The sequence below is a fragment of the Colius striatus genome, chromosome 4, assembly GCF_028858725.1.
Source record: "Colius striatus isolate bColStr4 chromosome 4, bColStr4.1.hap1, whole genome shotgun sequence".
Classification (NCBI taxonomy): Eukaryota; Metazoa; Chordata; class Aves; order Coliiformes; family Coliidae; genus Colius; species Colius striatus.
The window spans coordinates 90,604,159-90,624,487 of NC_084762.1; the positions used below are offsets into that span (position 1 = coordinate 90,604,159).

Below are 20,329 nucleotides of genomic sequence, written 5' to 3' on the forward strand. Positions count from 1 at the left end.
TGGCTTGTAGTTCTGCGTCAGGAAGATTAATTCTACCTAAAGATTAACGTGAAACAATTTTACTTTGTCATTATCTGATGTATCTAGCAATGTTATTTGGTGAATTAACTGAGGAGTAATCATTGCTTAAATCTCTGCTATGATTAAATGTAAAGAAAAAAAATCCATGCTGTTATTACTTCATCCAGTTAAATTCCTGGGCTCTTGCATTAGCTGCATCCTTAGTCTGAGAACATGAGATTTAAATCTCTGGCATTATGGGAAGCTTTAATCACATGGTTATTTACTATTTGTGATCTAGGAAATGTCATTGGTTCATATAGCTAAGTGATACAGAATGTAATCTAGGGATTAGGAGAAGGCAAATCTTCCTATCCATTTGACCTTGAAAATCTGACTGTTTTCCTGTGTGATCTGGCATAATTTTTTGCTAATTACCTAAAGCTTGATGTATTTGAATGATATTGAATGAGCTGTAGAGATAGGGATAAAATTCTACCATACTTCATATCATATTAATCTTGTTTGACTGCAAAGAAATGACAAATTTGAGGAAAAAGTCTAAATGTAAATAACTTTTCAGTAGTTTAGTGGCCTTTGTTAATCCAAAATAAGTTCTATGACAGCAGTGAATATGCATGAAGTCTTAAGTCAGCTTGATTAACTTTAGGCCATAATAGGGAAAAAATCTTTTGTTTCATAGTGCTATGACAATGGACAGTGCCTGTTTATTAAAGAAAACTCAAAGTAGCCAAAGTATTAAATCTATTAATTATGTTTGTATTCAAGTCAAATGAGTTAAATGATTTACTAGAGCAAGAAGGGAATATTTTCTACAACCTTAATTTTTTTGTATGAACTGCATCAAAATACAATGAAATGAGTATCTAGAATAAAATTGTTGCAGTGAAGTCCTTCAAATACTGGACAAGGGTGGACAAGGGAATAGCAGGGTATGCCATAGATGTAGTTGTGTAAAATAGTGTATGACTCAAGGGGAGAAAACAAATTTTTATCTTTATCAGTTCATAAAAACATGGACCACATTGAAAACACTTACTTTAAGTTTAGGTAACTTCACTGTCACTTACTTTAAGTTTAGGTAACTTCACTGTTACAGTAATTATAGCTAATGAAAACTTCTCTGTCTTTTATCAATCTAACTAGAAGGAGTTTTCAGTGCATTGATCTATTCCAAAATACTGAGGCACAAGGCATTAATTTTGATCTTGAATGGACCTGAACTGTGCTTTTCTGACTTCCCTGAACAAATTCTAGTCCTAACATTTAAAGTCAATACCAAATAAGGTAGTTTAGTGTTGTAACTGCATTTGCTTCAATAATAACAAAATAGATGTATTTTTATTACTATTTTAATATTTCTTGGTGTAAAATACTACTAAAGACCAACATACTTCTGAGTTTTGAGCTTTGAATATTTATAATGTTAGGTACTGTATACCAATACCAGTGTTCAAATCAGTATCATGTTTGTTTTCCATTCATAAAAAGTTCAAACCTTTAAGTATATAGTCTTGTTTTCCAGGAAATCAAGAGCTTTATCATGTTATATCATGAGAAGGGATATTTAGTGTATTTGTATGAGTGCTGTGATAGTACTACACTCCTAGGTCTGAATGTAATAGAAAGTTTAACGTGATGAAAATAAATACCACCTTGTGTTTTGAGTGGGTCTTTCTGAGTGTTTATTTCATCTGGAAATTCAGTGTAGCTTTATTTTGCCCGTAATTCTTTAGCCCATTAATTGGCATCCGCAAAACTTGTGAATTCAATTTTAACTTGGATTCAGCTGTTAATATTCCTCAGTAGCTGTTGTCAGCCTATAGGCTGAGAGTTTTACTGTCTTTTCTGAGCATGCTGCAGCACCAAGGACACTTCAGAGGAAGGTTGCTTAGGGTTCCTCAAAAGTATTTACTAGAAGCTACGTGAATTAACTTCCTAGGGACTTGCCTGGTTTTTAGTAAGCAAAATGTTGTTTAACTACTCCTGTTCTTTTTAATTGAATTTCAAACTAAATTGTCTTGCAAAGTGTACCTAAAGGATGCTTTCTCTTTCTGCTTTTTTTTGTTGATTTCTTTGCACTGAAAAGTTATTACTGTCTACTGTTGGCATAAGTTCTTATTCCTAGCTGAAACTTCAAGGTCTTGAAATCAAATCTTCAAATGCCATTCTTTGACTGAATAGAGGGGTATTTCTTGTGGAAAAACAAGATGTTTGAAGATGGTTCTGGAGGACAAATGCTATGTGGCAGTAGAATAACTTTGCACTTCTGAAATTTATTGGATTTTGGTATTTCCTGTGCTAACATCTATAACACAATATGATGGACTCAATCTTTAGAGACCTTTAGAGATCACCTAGTCCAATCCGCTTGCAGAAGCAGATTCACCTAGATCAGGTTGCATAGGGACATGTCCAGGTAGGTCTTGAAGACCTCCAAGGAAGGAGACTTCACAACCTGCCTTGGGCAGCCTGTGCCAGGGCTCCCTCACGCTCACACTGAAATAGTTTTTTCTTATATTGAATTGGAACTTTTTGTGTTCCAGCTTCACCCCATTATCCCTTGTCCTGTTGCTACCTACTATAGAAAAAAAGGATGCCCCAACCTCCTGACACCCACCATTGAGATATTTGTAAATGTTAATAAGATCTCCCCTCAGTCTCCTCCAGACTAAACAGCCCCAGTTCCTGTAGCCTTTCCTCATAAGGAAGATGCTCCAGTCCCCTGGTCATCTTGGTAGCTCTGTGCTTGACTCTCTCCAGCACTTCCCTGTCCTTCTTGAGCTGAGGAGCCCAGAACTGGACACAGGACTCCAGATGAGGCCTCAGCAGGGCAGAGTAGAGAGGGAGAAGAACCTCCCTTGACCTGCTGGCCACACTCTTCTTGATGCATCCCAGGATGCCATTGGCCTTCTTGGCCACGAGGGCACATTGCTGACTCATTTTCAGTTTATTATCAGTCAGGACTCCCAGGTCTCTCTCTGCAGAGCTGCTCTTCAGCAGTTCAACCCCCAGCCTGTCCTGGTGCATGGGGTTGTTCCTCCCCAGATGCAGGACTCTGCACTTGTCCTTGTTGAACCTCATGAGGTTCCTCTCTGCCCAACTCTCAAGCCGATCGAGATCCCACTGACTGGCAGCACAGCCTTCTGGGGAATCAGCCAGTCCTCCCAGTTTGGTGTCACCAGCGAACTTGCTGAGGATACACTCTGTCCCCTCATCCAGGTCATTGATGAAGATGTTGAAGATTTCAAGCAGTGCTTTGTTTTTAGACTCCTTATATGTTTTTCATGTTTCCCCACCAATGAAATGAAATCTACAGATTTTCATCAGCACAGTAACACACCGGGCAATCAGTGTTTTCAGAGAATTATAATCGAGAATCATTTTTATGTATCTTGATTAAGTAGGGTCAGGCAGCTTGAGTTTGAACTTCTAAATCTCATTCCTAATTGCCTTCAGTGATATAACACTAATCTCAGATTTTTGGGTATGATCTGTGTGTCTCAATTACATTCCTGTAATTCTGAAAGATTGACCTTTACTCAAATAGACTGTAGAAAACCACTGTTAAAGCTGTATACTTTGACTGTACTGTAGAGGAATAAAATAGTCAAGTATTAAACTATGTAAGTCCTTGAATTTAAAAATGAATAAAGGTATCTAAAAATATTTTTTTTTTGCTGCTTGAGCCATGCAAAATGTAAATGCATCCTAAATGCTGAAAGTTAGCATTTTAAAAGCTTCAGTTTTAATCTGAGGTTCTGTATGAACATGAATATTACAAACTTGAAAAGACAAAACATAGTTTACCCTATTGGCCTATATAACCAATTATCTGTATTAATTACACAAGATGCCATATGTGTTATGCTTTACAGGATTAGTTTTGAAGCTTTTAGTTTATACTGACTTGGAAGACTCTCAGCTTTTAGATCATATTAAATTGAGTATTTTTTTCTTTTTGCAGAAATTGAAAAATACCAAAAAGGGGAAGGAAAGGAAGAAGAGAAATATATTGATGTAGTCATCAATAAAAATATGAAGTTGGGACAAAAAGTTTTGATTCCAGTAAAACAATTCCCTAAGGTAAGCCCAATTTTGATAAATTCAAAGTGCTCAGAAAAGATATTCCACTAACGTAGTTTCTAACTTAAATATTTTGGTGCTGTTCTTGACTAGTAGTTTTGGTGCTGTTCTTGACTAGTAGTTTTGGTGCTGTTCTTGACTAGTAGTTTTGGTGCTGTTCTTGACTAGTAGTTTTGGTGCTGTTCTTGACTAGTAGTTTTGGTGCTGTTGTCTGTTCTATAGAAATTCTAAGGTAGGGATGGTTCTTGTTTGAAAAAATGGTGCTGATCACTGCAAGTAGTGTATTGAGAATAAATGAGAAACCACTTTCAGGACAGCAGGACCCTCCTCCTAAGAGTATCAAAAAGGATACATTTTTACAGAGAACTTCTGGAGAGAGTCCAGTGCAGGGCCACTAAGATGATCAAGGGACTGGAATATCTTTCATACAAGGAAAGACTGCAGGAACTGGGGCTGTTTAGTCTGGAGAAGAGGAGACTGAGGGGGGATCTTATTAACGTTTACAAATGCCTAAAGAGTGGGTGTCAGGAAGTTGGGACATCCCATTGCAACAGGACAAGGGGTAATGGGATGAAGCTGGAACACAAAGTTCCACTTCAATATAAGAAAAAACTATTTCACTGTTGAGGTGATGGAGCCCTGGCACAGGCTGCCCAGAGAGGGTGTGGAGGCTCCTTCCTTGGAGGTCTTCAAGACCTGCCTGGACATATTCCTATGTGACCTGATCTAGGTGAACCTGCTTCTGCAGGGGATTTGGACTAGATGATCTGCAGAAGTCCCTTCCAACCCCTACCATTCTATGATAATATTTAAATTGACTCTGATGTCAGGCTTTGAAACCTTATTATAGGTAAAAGTGCAATGTAAAATGCACTGCTAAGAAACCCACTGTGTAACCTTTTCTTCTCATCCTCTTAAATTTAAGCCGTTGTTAGTCTTGAATTAGTTATATCTACACTACTAAATTATGCAGTCTATTCTGGAGGGATAGGAACTACTTTGTTAATATCTTTGACTACCATGAATTCTTAATCCTACTGCCAAATGTTCTGCACTAAAATATTGGTACCTGGAAGCATTTATTCAACTTTATTGTTTTGATCCCTTTTTAAATTTTAAGGTTAATGTTACAAAAATCAGATTAGCCTTTTTCACTTCTTTGTAGTGGCTTTTTCTTCCTATTGGAAATTACAAGATTTCATATTTTTTTGCTCATGGAGGAAAGGAGTTGTTTTTTTTTCCATCTCTTTAAGAAAACTTTTTCCTAAATATTTTTTCACCACACTATCAGTGTTTTTTCTCACAAGACTCTGAGTAACTTACAGGAATTGGTTTACCAATGTTAAAAGTTTCATGAAATATTGCTTCATTGAATTCAAGATTGCAGAGTATTTATATGTAGGCACCTCTTTGGAATTCTGACTTCTGTATAACTGGAAAGAGCTATATAGAAACAACCAGAAACACAAAAATGGGAAGGTAAAAGATAGGGAAAGAGACTGTCAGTATTTGTAATCAAGATTATTTTTTCTTTGCTATTGATGTTGTTACGTGAGTTCAAGGGAAAGAAAAGCAAAACAGGTATTAAAGGGAAATGGTGTTTATTGAAAGATGCTTTTGCTTTATATAGTGTCACCTTTCTTCAAAGGACTAGGCATTGAAATTCTTGTTTAAGGTGTCTAGTAGGGAAGCTCTTACCATAATTTGAATGGGCACTTAGAATTGTAGAACCACCTGGAAGAGACCTTTAAGATTGAGTTCAGCCTTTGTCCCAGCCCTATCAACCACTAGACCATTTTCCTAAGTGCAACATCCACCTGTCTCTTAAACGCCTCTAGGAACAGTGACTCCAGCACCTCCCTAGGCAACCTGTTCCAATGCCTGACAACCCTTTCAGGAAAGAAATTTTTCCTCATATCCAGCCTGAACCTACCCTGGTGCAACTTGAGGCCATTTTCTCTTGTTCTATTGCTTGTCACTAGGGAGACCAGACAGACTTTTGCCTTGCTAATGATCATCCAGATCATTAAGCAAAATATCAAACAGGAGTGGCCCCCTGAGCCCTGAGGGACACCACTTGTGACCAGCCACCAACTGGATTTAACTCCATTGACCACAACCTGTTGGACCTGACTATCTAACCAGTTTTTCACCTAGGAAAGTGTCTGCCCATCTAAGCCAAGAACAACCAGTTTCTCTAAGAGAATGCTGTGGGAAACAGTGTCAAATGCCTTATTGAAGTCAAGGCAGACAACATCCACAGCCTTTCCTTCATCTCACAAGTGGGTCACTGTCATAGAAAATCAGGTTTGCTAAACAGGACCTCATCTTGATAAACCCATGCTGACTGGGGCTGATCACCAGGTTGTTCTGCATGTTGCTGTGGTTTGACCCAGCTAGCACAGCAGCACCGTGACAGTCTCTTGCTTGTTGCCCCCATTCACCCCCACCCTCGTTAGGATGGCAGAGACCCCAGCGAAATGGGAGTAAAAAGATAAGAAAGGTTGTTGTGGATTGAGACAAGGGCAGGGGGTGCTTGCTGTCAATTATGGTTCTGGGCAAAACAGATTCCAGTGCTCGACTTAGAGAGGAAAGTAGGAAATTTTATTCTACAAGAAACAAAACGGAATAATTGCCCTGGCATTCTTCCCTGCATCAATATGGGGTTCCTCCCCTGGGACACAATCCTTAAACTTCTCTGGTGTGGGTTGCTCCCAACAGCTGCGGCTTCTGCAGTTACAGGGTCCCTCTATCAGGACAAGGCCTCTTCTGGGCATAAGTTTAATGAGCTGCTTTGTTGTGGATTCCTCCCCACAGTTACAGCTGTCGGTATTGGGTCCCTCCTTTGGGACACAGCCTGCTCCGGCCATAGTGATAAAGAAAATCACTGCCGCTGGCTCGGGTCTGCAGTGAAGTGTTTGAGTCCGTCCCGTCCCCCCCCCCCCCCCCCCCCCCCCGCCATGGGGCACAGCCTCCTCCAGCCATAATCACTGTCCCTGGCTCGGGGCCTTTAATAAAATGAATTGCTGCCCCGGTCCAGGACCAGCTTTAGCAAAATGAGTCTCTGCCCCTGATACAGGGTCATTATCAAAATGAGTCTCTACCGCTGATGTGGGGTCTTCAAAGAAATGAAAATAAATCTCAGCTTCACCAGTCTTCTCCACAGAATTCAGGGGAGTCTCTGCGCCAGCACACCACCTCCTCTCTTCCATCACTGACCTTGGAGTCCACATGGTTGTTTCTCTTACTGTTCCTACTCCTTGCACCACCACCAGCCAGAAGAAGGGGCAGAGAAGGAAGAAACAGGAAGAAGATGAAGAAACCTCTTCTGACTTCCGCTTAAAATGTGATTGTGGAGGTGTCTAAATGGCTCAGTCCCAGCAGTGGGTCTGGCTCAAAGCTGGGGAGAGTTGCAAGCAACTTCTTACAGGAGCCATCTTTACAGCCCCTTCCCCTTTACCAGAAAAGGCTGTCGTGTCAAACCATGACATGTGTGCTGCACAGTAGAATTCAGGATGATCTGCTGTGGATTAAGCACTACTGTGTGTTCAGTAACTCTGGTCAATAGAGACAATCTAGACTGAACTGGAATAAGAGTGTGTTCAGGAAAGAAACCTGATTTTAGATTTCGACATTTGATTTAATCCTGTAAGTCTCTTTAGACAACACAGTACAACTATTGTGCAGAACAGACATGCCATGGAAGTCCCTGTGCCTTCACTAGGACTTATTCACAGAAAGCAGAATACTGGTATTTCTACTCACATAAGCCTCCCTTGTGATAGTGTCTAAAATCCCGCATATTTTCTATTTAAGAACGTTTTTACACCAATGTAGGTGGATTCAGTTTTTCGTAGACATTTTCACTTTGTTAGATGGCATTTGTTAAAGCTTACTCATTAAAGATTCCATATAGGAATTAAAATTTCTTCCTATGTAAGACTAGTCTGAAAGGTGAGTTTGAAGTCAGACTTAAGTACTCTTGGTCTCTGAAAAAGACTCACCTCAAGCCAGAAGCAGTCACTTCATTTTAGTGTCACTTGTTTACTAGAACTAGGCTTGTTTTATTTCTGAGATCTGTAAATTTAATGTATTGCATGAATTAATGTAGCTTCAACAGTGAATGATGTGAGTTTTGGTTACCTGTACACAGTCTTTTTGCATCCTAGTTATTGCTCTAAATTCCTTGTAGATGTGTTCTGAGAGGGCTCAAATTAGGGATGCTTTAAGTCTTTTGGGGTAGATAAGGAATTAATCCAGTCAGGGGTTTCACTGAGCTGTATTTAGAGTGCATGCATTGTATATTCAGATCCTGTAGAACTTAAGCAGGAAGTATTATGTAGTGCTTACATGAAGCATCTTTGCAGGTTTTCTGAGTGCTTTATGCCTTTATGCTCTTTCCTATGCATGTTTTTAGTTACCTAGATAACTTACCTCCAAGAAGTATTAGTGTTAATGCAAATACGATTTGGTTCTGATTTATGAGCATTTTTTTCTTGCTGCTGATTGGTGACAAATGTTTCAGAAGAGTGAAACTTAAATATGGATGAAATCTGTACAAAAACCTCTTCTGCATGTGAATATTGAATTTAGAACAGTTTTCCTAGCAAGCTGGCATCTGTTTCGATATGCCTGCAGTCCCCACTGATGTTGTTTAGCTATTGAACAAGATTCTTGACAAAAAAAAAGCCTTCAGTCTTCCCAAAGTTGTACTCTTTTTTCATGTCAATGGGTTAGCCTAAGTCACTCCAGTAACTGATAATTCTGTCAAAATAGCATTGGTGTACCAATTTGAGTTAGATCAGGCAAATTTCACAATCCAGGAAATGGTGAGGAAAAACTAAGTTTTTTTAATGCTATAAACAGTGCTTCCCTAAATAAATGATGGTGGCTTTTAAACAAGATCAAGCCCCCAACTTATTTAAATTATTAAACCTTAACAGGATTTTTATCTGAAAACAAAACTAACTACAAATACAAGTGATTTTGCTAGGAGAAACTAGTCATTTATTTTTGCCAATGATGACTCTGGTAAACCAAAATGCCTCTGTTTAGGTAAATAGATATGATTAATGAAGTGTCAATTATTTTTTGGATAAATAAGATCATATGATCAAAAAAACCCATTGATGCACTACTTTCATTCAGAGAGCTTACTATCTGACACAGGGTTAAAGGAAACTTAGTTAAGTATTTCATTGTCTGTTCCCTCTTTGAAACTTGTTAGTTCTGACTCCTTGAATAAATCATAATAGCCTCAACATGGATCAGGCAGTCCTAGCTTTGATCTGATCAGACTGGCATTGTAATGCCTGCTCACATGATCTGTCCTGTCAGATATATTCTCACAAGATTGTAGCTGGGTCCTGTGCAAATTCAGCCTCATTACACTTGATAGCCCTGGAAGGTGGCAGGTTAACTGCAGCAGAAAGCTATGCGACTGAAGTTCAGAGCAGCTGGATTTCTATTGGAGAAGAATCTGGTAGACTTCAGATTCAAGTTTAGTTATTTCTTCTTTTGGGTGTTTTTATTCTCCCTGAAAAAAAGACCCTTAAGTTTTCAGTCTGATACAGAAATTAATCTTAGATATTTAGAGAAGGCTTGAATAAGCTTCGGTGATGCTGTCTGCAATCTTATTGTAAGTGGGACACATACTACAAGCAAAGATTAGTTTAGGGCTTTTATGCAACCTTATAAAAAAAGGGCCAACTTCTGTAGTTAAGATTAATTTCTGAATGGAGAGTCCATATGGATGCTGCGTGTCTAAACTGCAGTTAGTGGAATGAGATGGCAGCTGAGGCAGTGGAGTTCAGGGTGACTCAGTACGCTTCGGTATTAGGTCAGCTAATAGCTCAACTGACTCTAGGTCAAGTGTGAAAATGTGACTCCTCAACCTGTACTTCTGTTGCATTTCAAACTAGAAAAATCTTCAAACTTGCACAGACTTAGAGGCAGGAAAAAATGAGTTGGCTGTGAAAGGTCATGCTGTAGTTTTCTTGGTGAAGGGACTCCCTAGATCTATCCTAACACTGGTGTGAATTTCCAGCATGTGTGAAAGATATTTCATAGCTTAGATATAAATGAGACAGATCAGTATTCTCCTGCTCCCGTGCATTTAATGAATGTGTTGTGCAGTAGTTTAATCTCAAACATCTGACTCTGTTTTGACAGTTTGAACTGAAGTGTTCTGAATGCAGAGAAAAATAGCTTCCATGCATGAATGGAGTGATGATGGTTTTCCATGAGATAGAAGAAACCTATAGGAACAGGGTTTTTATTGTCTACCATTTTAAAAACTGCTCATGGATCTACACTTAAAAACTGTATATATCTTAGAAGTCAGAAATTCTTATATTCCCTGAAGTGATTCTTTATATATTCTCAATAGTTATTGATTTATGGAACTAGTATCCATTTAAGCCTTTTAACTCAACATTTAAAGTAAAATCTATTTTAAAATACCCTTGTCTCACACAATATATCTGTAGCTGTTCTGTAAATTCATGAAGAGATTAATATTTTAATCACATGACTATATAGAAAGCAATTTCTCATGATGCTTAGATCTAAGAATTTCTTAGAGTAGAAATGAGAAAATGTAGTTGTATAACCATATGTGACATGGGAACACGCATCAAATGTAACACTAGGGATAACTTGTGAGCAACTTTACAGTAATTGACCAGGCTTTCTCTTGTGAATAAATGTTTAAAGACTTTTTACTGTGAGGTGAGAAAGTGGAATGGTATACTATGACATAAATGCTTGAGGTATTTACCTTTCTTTATTGAATTGAGTAGGAAAAATATGTTTTCCTGGCTTCTGAAATTTAAAGCACCTTCCTTTATTTTAATGATTTTTATCTTTTCTAGTGATGTTATTAATGAGGGACTATTGCAGAGGACTAATGTGCTAAGAAAGCTTTCTGTGGCTTTAATGGCAATGGCTTGCTTAGCTTTACAAGGAAGCATTTGGTCAAGTGTTTATACTTTCACTAAGTGTTTTAAGCTAGATGAACCATTCTCACGAGACTTGTCGTGGTGGGGATAAACAAGGATTACTTTTTCTTATCTTTCCCTTACTATAAACCATACATAAAAAATATAATGCTGGTGCTAATTCCTTTTTTTCTGAAATTGGTTTAATGGATCAAATATGTATGAAGAGAATGTCTCACTTGTATAACCTTTGTAGAAGTTTTCCCAAGCTGTTTTCAGGGAGTAGTTTCGAGCAGTGACCTGATAAGACAATAAGTCTCCAGATAACTGAAATGGTGTTTTGATTTGAGGATTCCAAAGAAATAGGTGTTAAGCAATGCTGTCCGTAACTCCATCATACTACATCTGCAAAAGAGCTTCTTAGAGTTATTTATCAATAGAGAAAAAATTTTCAATCAAATACCTGATGATTGATTACCCTGTTTCTATTGGGATATATTTTCCTTACTTAATGTCTTATTTTTTAATTGTACAGCACTCAAAAGCAATCCATGAAGGGAAAGTACAGACTTCAAAGTCTTAGTTGACTAATATTTATGAGCTAATAGATGCTATGGACAAGACAGTCTCACAATTGAGGGATTAAAGAAGTTGTTCTGCTTCATAGTGTGTTATTACCCATAAAGTAAGAGAGGCATGCTTTCAGTGATCAAAAGTTTTAGAAAGTAAAGAACCCTGAAATGTTATGTTCTTTTGCTCAAATGACGTAAGACTAGAGGGTGCTGTTGATCGCTACTGGAGTGTTACTTGGCTTGAGCTTTAGCTGAAGTAACAATTTTTACTGTCTTCTCCAGTTCTTTCCTCCCAGCTCTGTCAATATGAATCATGACACTGTTTTTGCAAAGATCCTGTAAGTGTGTCATTGCAATTTTGTTTGAGGTACCATATTTGGCATATCCTCAAGACCTGTTTTAGAAACTGCTTTGAGTGGAGACTGTGTTCTGTTTATGTATACCATCAACCATAATATCCTGATTTCTACCTAAGATATCAAATGCTATTTTAATGATTTAAACGTAGGTGGTTCATGCATTGTAGAATTAACACTCATGACTTGACTCCTCAGAGTACAGCTGTCCTGTAGAACTGTGAATGTAATGGTAGCCTCCAGACCAGCTTGTGCTGGAAAGCAGTATGACTGCTTTAATGCAATGTTAAGCTGAAGCTTGTGAACTCAATGACAATTTGGGGTATCTATAGCAGTTTGAGTATGATTGTGCTGTACTACAGAGAAAAGAGGAGAGTCTGGCATGTCTGATTCTGAGCCAAAGCTAGTGGATAGGAGTGACCTGATCTGTTTGAAACTGCTCAGTTATCTTTTTGTTACTGATGCCTCTAATTCAGAGTTTATAAGCTTGAGTTCAATACTAGACCTGAATTTTGGTTTTGTTCTTATGCTTCTCAGAATCATTTTGATTGGAAAAGACCTTTAAGATGGAGTCCAACCACTGACCTAACACTTCAGTTTCTGCCTTCATCCATTAAAGGACAAAGATTCCCTTTAACCCTCCTTTTATTACTCATGTGTCTATAGAAACTTTAATATTTGTCTTTTACAGCAGTGTCCAGCTTGGTTCTTATTTGCTCCCTATATGACTTGAACATTCTTATTGTCCTCTTGAGCTGCCTGACCTTTCTTCCCAAGATCATAGAGTCATAGTATGGTAGGGGTGACTAAATTCTTTTTCCTTCTGAGCTTTCAGAGTATCCGTGAGACTTGAGTGTAAGCCATTCTCTGTATGAGCTAACTTGTATCTACTTCTGTATCTTAAGCCAGCAATGGGCCCTTGAGGCCAAGAAGGACAATGACATTTTGGCATGCATCAAAAAATGTGGCCAGCAGGTTGAGGGAGTTTCTCTTCCTCCTCTACTCTGCCCTGGTGAGGTCTCACCTGGAGTCCTGTCTCCAGTTCTGGGCTCCCCAGCTCAAGAAGGACAGAACTTCAGGAGAGAGTCTAGCACAGATCTACCAAGATGATCAGGGGACTGGAGCATCTTTCTTATGAGGAAAAGCTGTGGGATGTGGGGCTGTTTAGTCTGGAGAAGAGTGACAGGGGATCTCATTAACACAAGTATTTGAAAAGTATATGTCAAGAGGATGGGGCAACACTCTTTTCTGTGGTGTCTAGTGACAGAACAAGGAGTAATGGACAAAAGCTGGAACACAGTTCCACTTAAATTTTAAGGAAAAACTCCTTTACTGTGAGGGTGATGGAGAACTGACACAAGCTTCCCAGGGAGGGCCTGGAGCCTCCATCTCTGGAGGTTTTCAAAACCTGCATGGACACATTCTTGTGTGACCTGATCTAGATGGACCTGCTTGAGCAGGGGATTGGACTAGCTGATCTCTAAAGGGTCCCTTCCAATCCCTACTATTCTGTGATTCTATGATTCTTGTATTTGCTTCTGTTTTAGCAGCAGGTAAATAAAACCTTGATTTCCTTTTTGGTTTTGTGCTTTTTGCTTTGAGTCCTATTCCTTGATTGCTGGGAATAAAAAAACCTAGATATTGGTAGCAGCTTAGTGGCTGATATCTTTTTGAGTCTTTCTGTATCAAAAATGTTTCAAAACCTTTGCTGATCAGTTGTTTCCACTTTGATGTATAAGAGAAACCAATAGCTCGAATGAGATCTCATACCTGTTGAAAGCTAAACATCTATTTCCTACGAAAAGGATTCATTCAGTGTCATAAATGGTTTTTTTTTATGGAATAATCAACCCAAATTTTCAAAGCTTTTATCTTTGTTATGGGAGCAAAAAGTCTTTGGGGACTGCATTGTAAACCATGTTGTAGTAATCTCCAGTGTTTGTGTATTTAAGCTACATCTAGAGGTATGATGCTTTCACGTCAACAGAAATTCAGACTTGCACAGGTTTCTCATGCTTCAGACTTAAATACAATATTCAGAGCATTGGCATACAGGAAAGAATTAGCTTGGTTGATATTGGGTATATCAACCCAGCTAATATATTTTCCTGTTCATTAAATGTTATGTAGAATAGGTCATCTGTGCAGCTACTTGTGTAACTATTATAGTGTCTAGCTTCAACACTAGATGTTTTTTTTTGGTTTTGAGAACAACATCTAGTGGTATTAAAGTTTAGTAGGTCAAGCTTGAAATGTATGGAGCATTAGACTACTTGATTTTAAAATGAACAATGCAAGTGGAGTAAACAAATGTGCTTTGGAACACCTAAGCTGTCTGAGCCCTGGAGCCTTTCAATTACTTTGATTATATTAAAGTGGATTTCACTTTTGTTGCAGATATACACTTCCACTTATGATTTGTAGTTTGTATTTTAATTGTCAGGTAGTTGTTTGCTCCAGTTGAGGAATATTTGAAGCCATGCATTGCATGGTTAAGTACATGCTTGCCAACTTTGAAATTGCAGTCAAAATTGAGTAAAATGTCAACTGACTATTTTAACAAAGATTATTGCTAGAAATTTAGATTGCATCATACTGCAGGTACTCAGCACTGAAATATCAGCATACTTTGTAAATGGAAAATATCTTTAAATCTGTGCAGTTTTTATTTTTGTTCATCTTAACTTAAAAGGCTGCTCTAAAACAAATATAGATCATTTTAAGTACTGTTTGAAAAATTGTTATTCAAAATTCTGTTTGACCAACCTGATAGCATTCTACAATGGCATAACTGACTGGCTAGATGAGGGGAGAGCACCACATGTCATCTACCTTGACTTCAACAAGGCTTTTGACACAGTCTCCCGTAACATTCTCATCAGAAAGCTCAGGCAGTGTGACTTGGATGAGTGCACAGTGAGGTGGATCGAGAGCTGGCTGAATGACAGAGCCCAGAGGGTGGTGATCAACTGCACAGAATCAAGTTGGAGGCCTGTGGCCAGTGGAGTTCCACAGGGATCGGTTCTGGGGCCAGTCTTTTTCAACATTTTCATCAATGACCTGGATGAGGGGACAGAGTGTACCCTCAGCAAGTTTGCTGATGGCACCAAACTGGGAGGACTGGCTGATTCCCCAGAGGCTGTGCTGCCAGTCAGTGGGATCTTGAGCAACTTGAGAGTTGGGCAGAGAGGAACCTCATGAGGTTCAACAAGGACAAGTGTCCTGCATCTGGGCAGGCATGACCCCATGTACCAGTACAGGGGGTCAAACTGCTGAAGAGGAGCTCTGCAGAGAGCCCTGGGAGGACTGAATGGCAAAAAACTGAACATAAGGCAGCAATGTGCCTTCGTGGCCAAGAAGGCCAATGGCATCCTGGGACGCATCAAGAAGAGTGTGGCCAGCAGGTCAAGGGATGTTCTCCCCCTCTACTCTGCCCTGCTGAGGCCTCATCTGGAGTCCTGTGTCCAGTTCTGGGCTCCTCGGCTCAAGAGGGACAGGGAAGTGCTGCAGAGAGGCCGGTGCAGGGCCACCAAGATGGTCAGGGGACTGGAGCATCTTCCTTATGAGGAAAGCCTGCAGGAACTGGGGCTGTTTAGTCTGGAGAAGAGGAGACTGAGGGGAGATCTTACTAACATTTATAAATATCTAAATGGTGGATGTCAGGAGGTTGGGGCATCCCTCTTTTTAATGGTATCTAGCAACAGGACAAGGGGTAATGGGATGAAGCTGGAACACAAAGTTCCACTTAAACATAAGAAAAAAAACTATTTCACTGTGATGTGAGGGAGCCCTGGCACAGGCTGCTCAGGGAGAGTGTTAAGCCTCCTTCCTTGGAGGTCTTCAGGACCCTCCTGGACACATACCTATGCAACTTGATCTAGGTGCACCTCCTTATGAAGTGGGATTGGACCAGATGTCTAAAGGTTCTTTATTTAGAGAGATTGACTTTATTGACTTCTGGAAATTTGACTTATGAATTATTTAAATTTGCTTTCTTTTGAAGTTATTTCCAGTTGAAATCATGACTGTAGATTAGATTACACAGGGCCCTGAGCCCTGAATATTCTCAGCAAGGGAGATTTTCATTGTTTTGCTGGACAACCTATTTCTGCTTAATGCTTTTCTTGACTGTATCTTAGGATCTGTTAAAAAAAAAAAAAAAAAGAAATTTATGCAATAAAACTTAAAGAAATTACCTGGGGATTTTTTGATCTGGTTTAATAGTTTGGGAAGTGTGGTTCATGCAAGGCCTTGAACGTAATAGCCTGCTTTGGACTGTAGTCATCCATAAGCAACTTACTCAATTGTATCTTCTAACTCAGGTCTCTGTTGGGAATTGAACTTGCAAGTACTAAGGGGAATAAAATTATTCTCATATTCAGTAGGCTTTTAGTGCTTGCATTTCTCTGTCTAGAGCTGAAATGGGTGAATTGGAGCTGTACGGTTTCTGCATTGTAGGGTGACTGCTCTTGGGCTGTTTTCCATCAGCAATTCTAATGTAGCAACAAAGGATTTTGAGCTGCTATTACCCCATTTTTGTGTGTTTTCAAATTTCTCCAGCAGAATAGGGAGATGAAAGAAGCCTGTCTTGACCTTTTACTGACACAACAATAGAGAAATACACAAAGAACTGAATTATTTCATGAATTTGAGACCACAAGTAATTTAATCCTGTTTGCACTTTAGCATGACAGTTTTACTTGTGCCTTTTTAACATGAGTTTGTCACTTCAGAGTCTAACAGAATTTATATCCTGGGTTTACAAAGTGTTGTTGGGGATAGGAAATATTACTGAACATGGTTTAAGTACAGCAACAGATTATTGTTTTGAAGTGAATTGTAGTGAGTTGACCTTTGCTGGTTGCCAAGTACCCACTAAGCTGCTCTTTCAACCCCCTTCAACAGAATAGGAGAAAGTAGTATGAAAAACTTGTGGTTTGATGTCAGGACAGAGATCACTTGCTAATTAGTCATGGGCAAAACAAGCTGGAGTTGGAGGACTAATGTATTGCCAATTAATTGCAACAGGGTGTAGTTAAAAAAAAATAACAAAACTAAAACCGCTTCTCCTACCCAACCAGCTTCTTTCCAAGCTAAACTTCATTCTTGACTCTACATCCTCCCATAAGTGACAGAGAGGGATAGGGAATAGAGGTTGTGGTCAATTTCTAACACTTCATCTCTCCTGATCTTTCCCAATGCTCTTTCCTGGCTCAGGCCTGAGGTTCCTCCTGTGGGATACAGTTATTCACAATCTGCTCCACAGACTGAATTTGTATGTTTGTGCTCTGGATTTAATTCCTTGTTTGTTTTTGTTTTAGTGTAGAGTACATTGTATGGGTTGCTTCATAAATCTTCAAGAGAGGAAGAGGCTAATTAAGATATTTTTCTGTAGAGCTTGGTTTATATTTGTGAGATCGCTGCCAGCTTTGGTTTTTATGGTTATATACCTGGTAACAATTGTTGAAGAATTGAATTGCAATTTGAGTTACATCTGTTGTGTTGAATGGGATAAATACAAAATTCTCTTCATACTATTTGCGTCCTTTGACTTGTGTTTCTGTTGACACCTGGTGGAATCACTTCTGTGTTCTACACAGTTGTACCTAGTGACAGTGTAATTTATCATACATTACTTATTTGCACCTGGAATAGGAAGTTGTTCAGAAAAATACTGTTTTGCTTGTTTGTTTATGATTAAAAACCCAATGAGCTTAATGGTTTTTTGTTTTCTTACAGTTCAACTTTGTGGGAAAGCTTTTGGGTCCACGTGGTAATTCTCTAAAGCGCTTACAGGAAGAAACACTGACCAAAATGTCTATTTTGGGGAAAGGTTCTATGAGGGACAAGACAAAGGTAAGACCCTGGATATGGTGGTAGAGTTTGATACCTTTGTTTTGTGTCTTAGCTAAATTTTTTAAACAGGTGAACAAATCTCTTGAAAAAAAATGAGATAAATAAAAAAAATAAGGTATACTTGTATTGATTAGATTCAGATGGAGTTGTTTTTTTCTAAGTTCTCACTGAGTATTTTGAGGATACCATGAGTTGTATCATGAGGCCCTTATGAAACTATGGCCCTTGAGGATATGTGGGACATTATCACTGATATAGATTGGTCTTGCCCCGCTTAATAATAAGTAATGTCAAAGTGAACATGGCAGTGTTCTCAGTTCTGGAGGAAACTGGCTTTTAGATGCATCCAAATATTTTCACACAAAATAGAACTTCGCACTTAAATCTAATAACACTTCTAGATATAAACAGCTGGTGAAAGGAGATAGAATACAACTAGAAGAAACTTCCCATCTCTATGGATGACAATGCAGCTTAAAGAACTGAGAAATTTCAATTGTTTCTATGGGAGTATTTGTTTATAGTGGATGCATCCATTGCAAGAGCCAAAGCAGACAGCAGAAGAGATACCTTTAGATGGATAGATGACTATACAAAGTTTCACTCTACTGAAATAAATCTATAGCTAAATTTTTAGCAGACGTTTATCAGTGAGATGTGTCACCTATTGGGTGAACTGTGTTTTTTTTAAATTGTAACATTCATACAAATTAAAGCACAAAACTTTCTTTGCTGGTAGCATACTATACTCTATACGCCTCCTGTGAAATATTTCTGTGGTTATGTAATCTGAAGCTTAGAAGTACTGTGTGCCATAAAGACTGATAATGACAGACATGGAAGAGTGACTTAAAGGACTGGCTACTGAATTCCCTAAGCTATACATGTGTTTTAGCATGTTCCTTTATAAATCACATCACATTTCTATTTTGATTTATGAGGAACTGAATTGGAGCCTATAAATTACTTTCTGTGCAACTTTAGTGTTCTCTTCCTTTCAATTCCTTCTTGCAAATATTTTTATTAAGCAAGTTATGTTAGTGTAACTAATTTATATACAAAGACATTCTGCTATAATAAGCTTGAAGAGGAAGAATTTTTTGGAAGTTATGTACAACTCCAAACACAGTACAGGTAATACAACTTCAAGTTTTAAACATTTCATAGTTATTAAATTAGTGCTATAACTTTAACTATGACAGTTAAACCAAAAAAGAATATAAACTGAACATGTTTCAAGCCAGGATGACAGTCTGCAAATTCTGTTTTAAATGACACATGCTGAACTTTCTCAGTTCCTGTGGAATGTGTCAAACTGATACATTTCCTTCGCTGCATTACATGTTTCTATTTCAAAATGTGTCATAAAGTAGGAAGGTACCTGAATTTTTCTAATAGATCTGCAGTACAAGAAAAGCTTGGTGATTGGTTTTTTTTCTTAGAAGCAGGAGCTCATGCTGAAAAGTTCAAATCCTAACTTGAATCTCAGAATTCTGGGGTAGACTTTTAAAGACGTTTTTAGTGGAATCATTTGAACTTCTCTTATTTCCTTGCGTAAAGAAGTAATTTTCAAAATTTTTACTTGTTTTTTTGATGAAGATGCTAGCCAAAACTGATTAACTATTTTTTTTCTAATTAAATGGCTAATAAAGTTGTTTGAGCTATTGTTTGCAGAACTCTTCAATATAATCTTTATTGAGTTCTGAAGCAGTAAGATTCCCCTCATAGTGGGTCTAGTTGTGCTTGTAAAAGGGACAATAGAGAGAAATCAGTTGGATACTTTGGAATAATAGGTCTGGAACAGCTTGTATATATCTCTTTTGACTAGTCCTACAGTAAGTGTCATTCAAAACTCTAAAAGCAGACTAAATTTATTACAGTGTTTACAGTATTGGTTGAACCTATGGAATATGTGCAAGCAAGTACTTATGTTACTAGGGGATCCTATCAGGTAGTAACCTAAACTGTTGCACTCATCCCTGGTTCTTTGGGGCCATGGCTCGACAAACTGGAGATGGTATGTGAAGAACCTAACCAAACAAGGGAACTTAAGGCATTTTCTTTGTTTTGTGTAGATTATCTATTCTCTAATTGTTTCAACCCTATCTTTTGCTACAAATAATTTACCTTTTGCTTTAATCTTCATACTTTCTTGGTTAGCATTTTGGAACTACTGTATTAAACTTGTCTAGAGAACTACCACATAGGAATCTTAATTGTAAAGGCTTTTCTTCTATGAGGAATAATCTTTGAAGAGTAGACTAGGTTTTATTCCATATTAACCACTTACTGCACAGAAGGGCTTACAAGTTCTTGCATGTGGCCAGTTTTCTCATTACCTGGAAAATCTAGTTAAGACTTTAGTGTGGTATTGATAAAGTGAAGTACATCACCTAATCATAGAATTGTTTGGATTGGAATGGACCTCTAGAGGTCATCCAGACCAACCCCTTTGCAATAAGAAGGAATATCTTCTAGATCACGTTGCCCAAAGCCTTGT

At 38.3% G+C, this 20,329-nt stretch overlaps 1 protein-coding gene across 2 annotated transcripts in view; it reads left to right on the top strand.

Annotated features, from left to right (window-relative positions):
* The window catches only part of KHDRBS3 (KH RNA binding domain containing, signal transduction associated 3), a 93,603-nt gene that overhangs the window by 17,973 nt on the left and 55,301 nt on the right, over positions 1–20,329 (top strand). For both annotated transcript variants that reach the window (XM_061995312.1, XM_061995313.1), the window contains exons 2-3: positions 3,989–4,107; positions 17,713–17,829. In XM_061995312.1, coding sequence (XP_061851296.1) covers positions 3,989–4,107; positions 17,713–17,829 — 236 coding nt within the window. The remainder of the gene's footprint in view (positions 1–3,988; positions 4,108–17,712; positions 17,830–20,329) is intronic.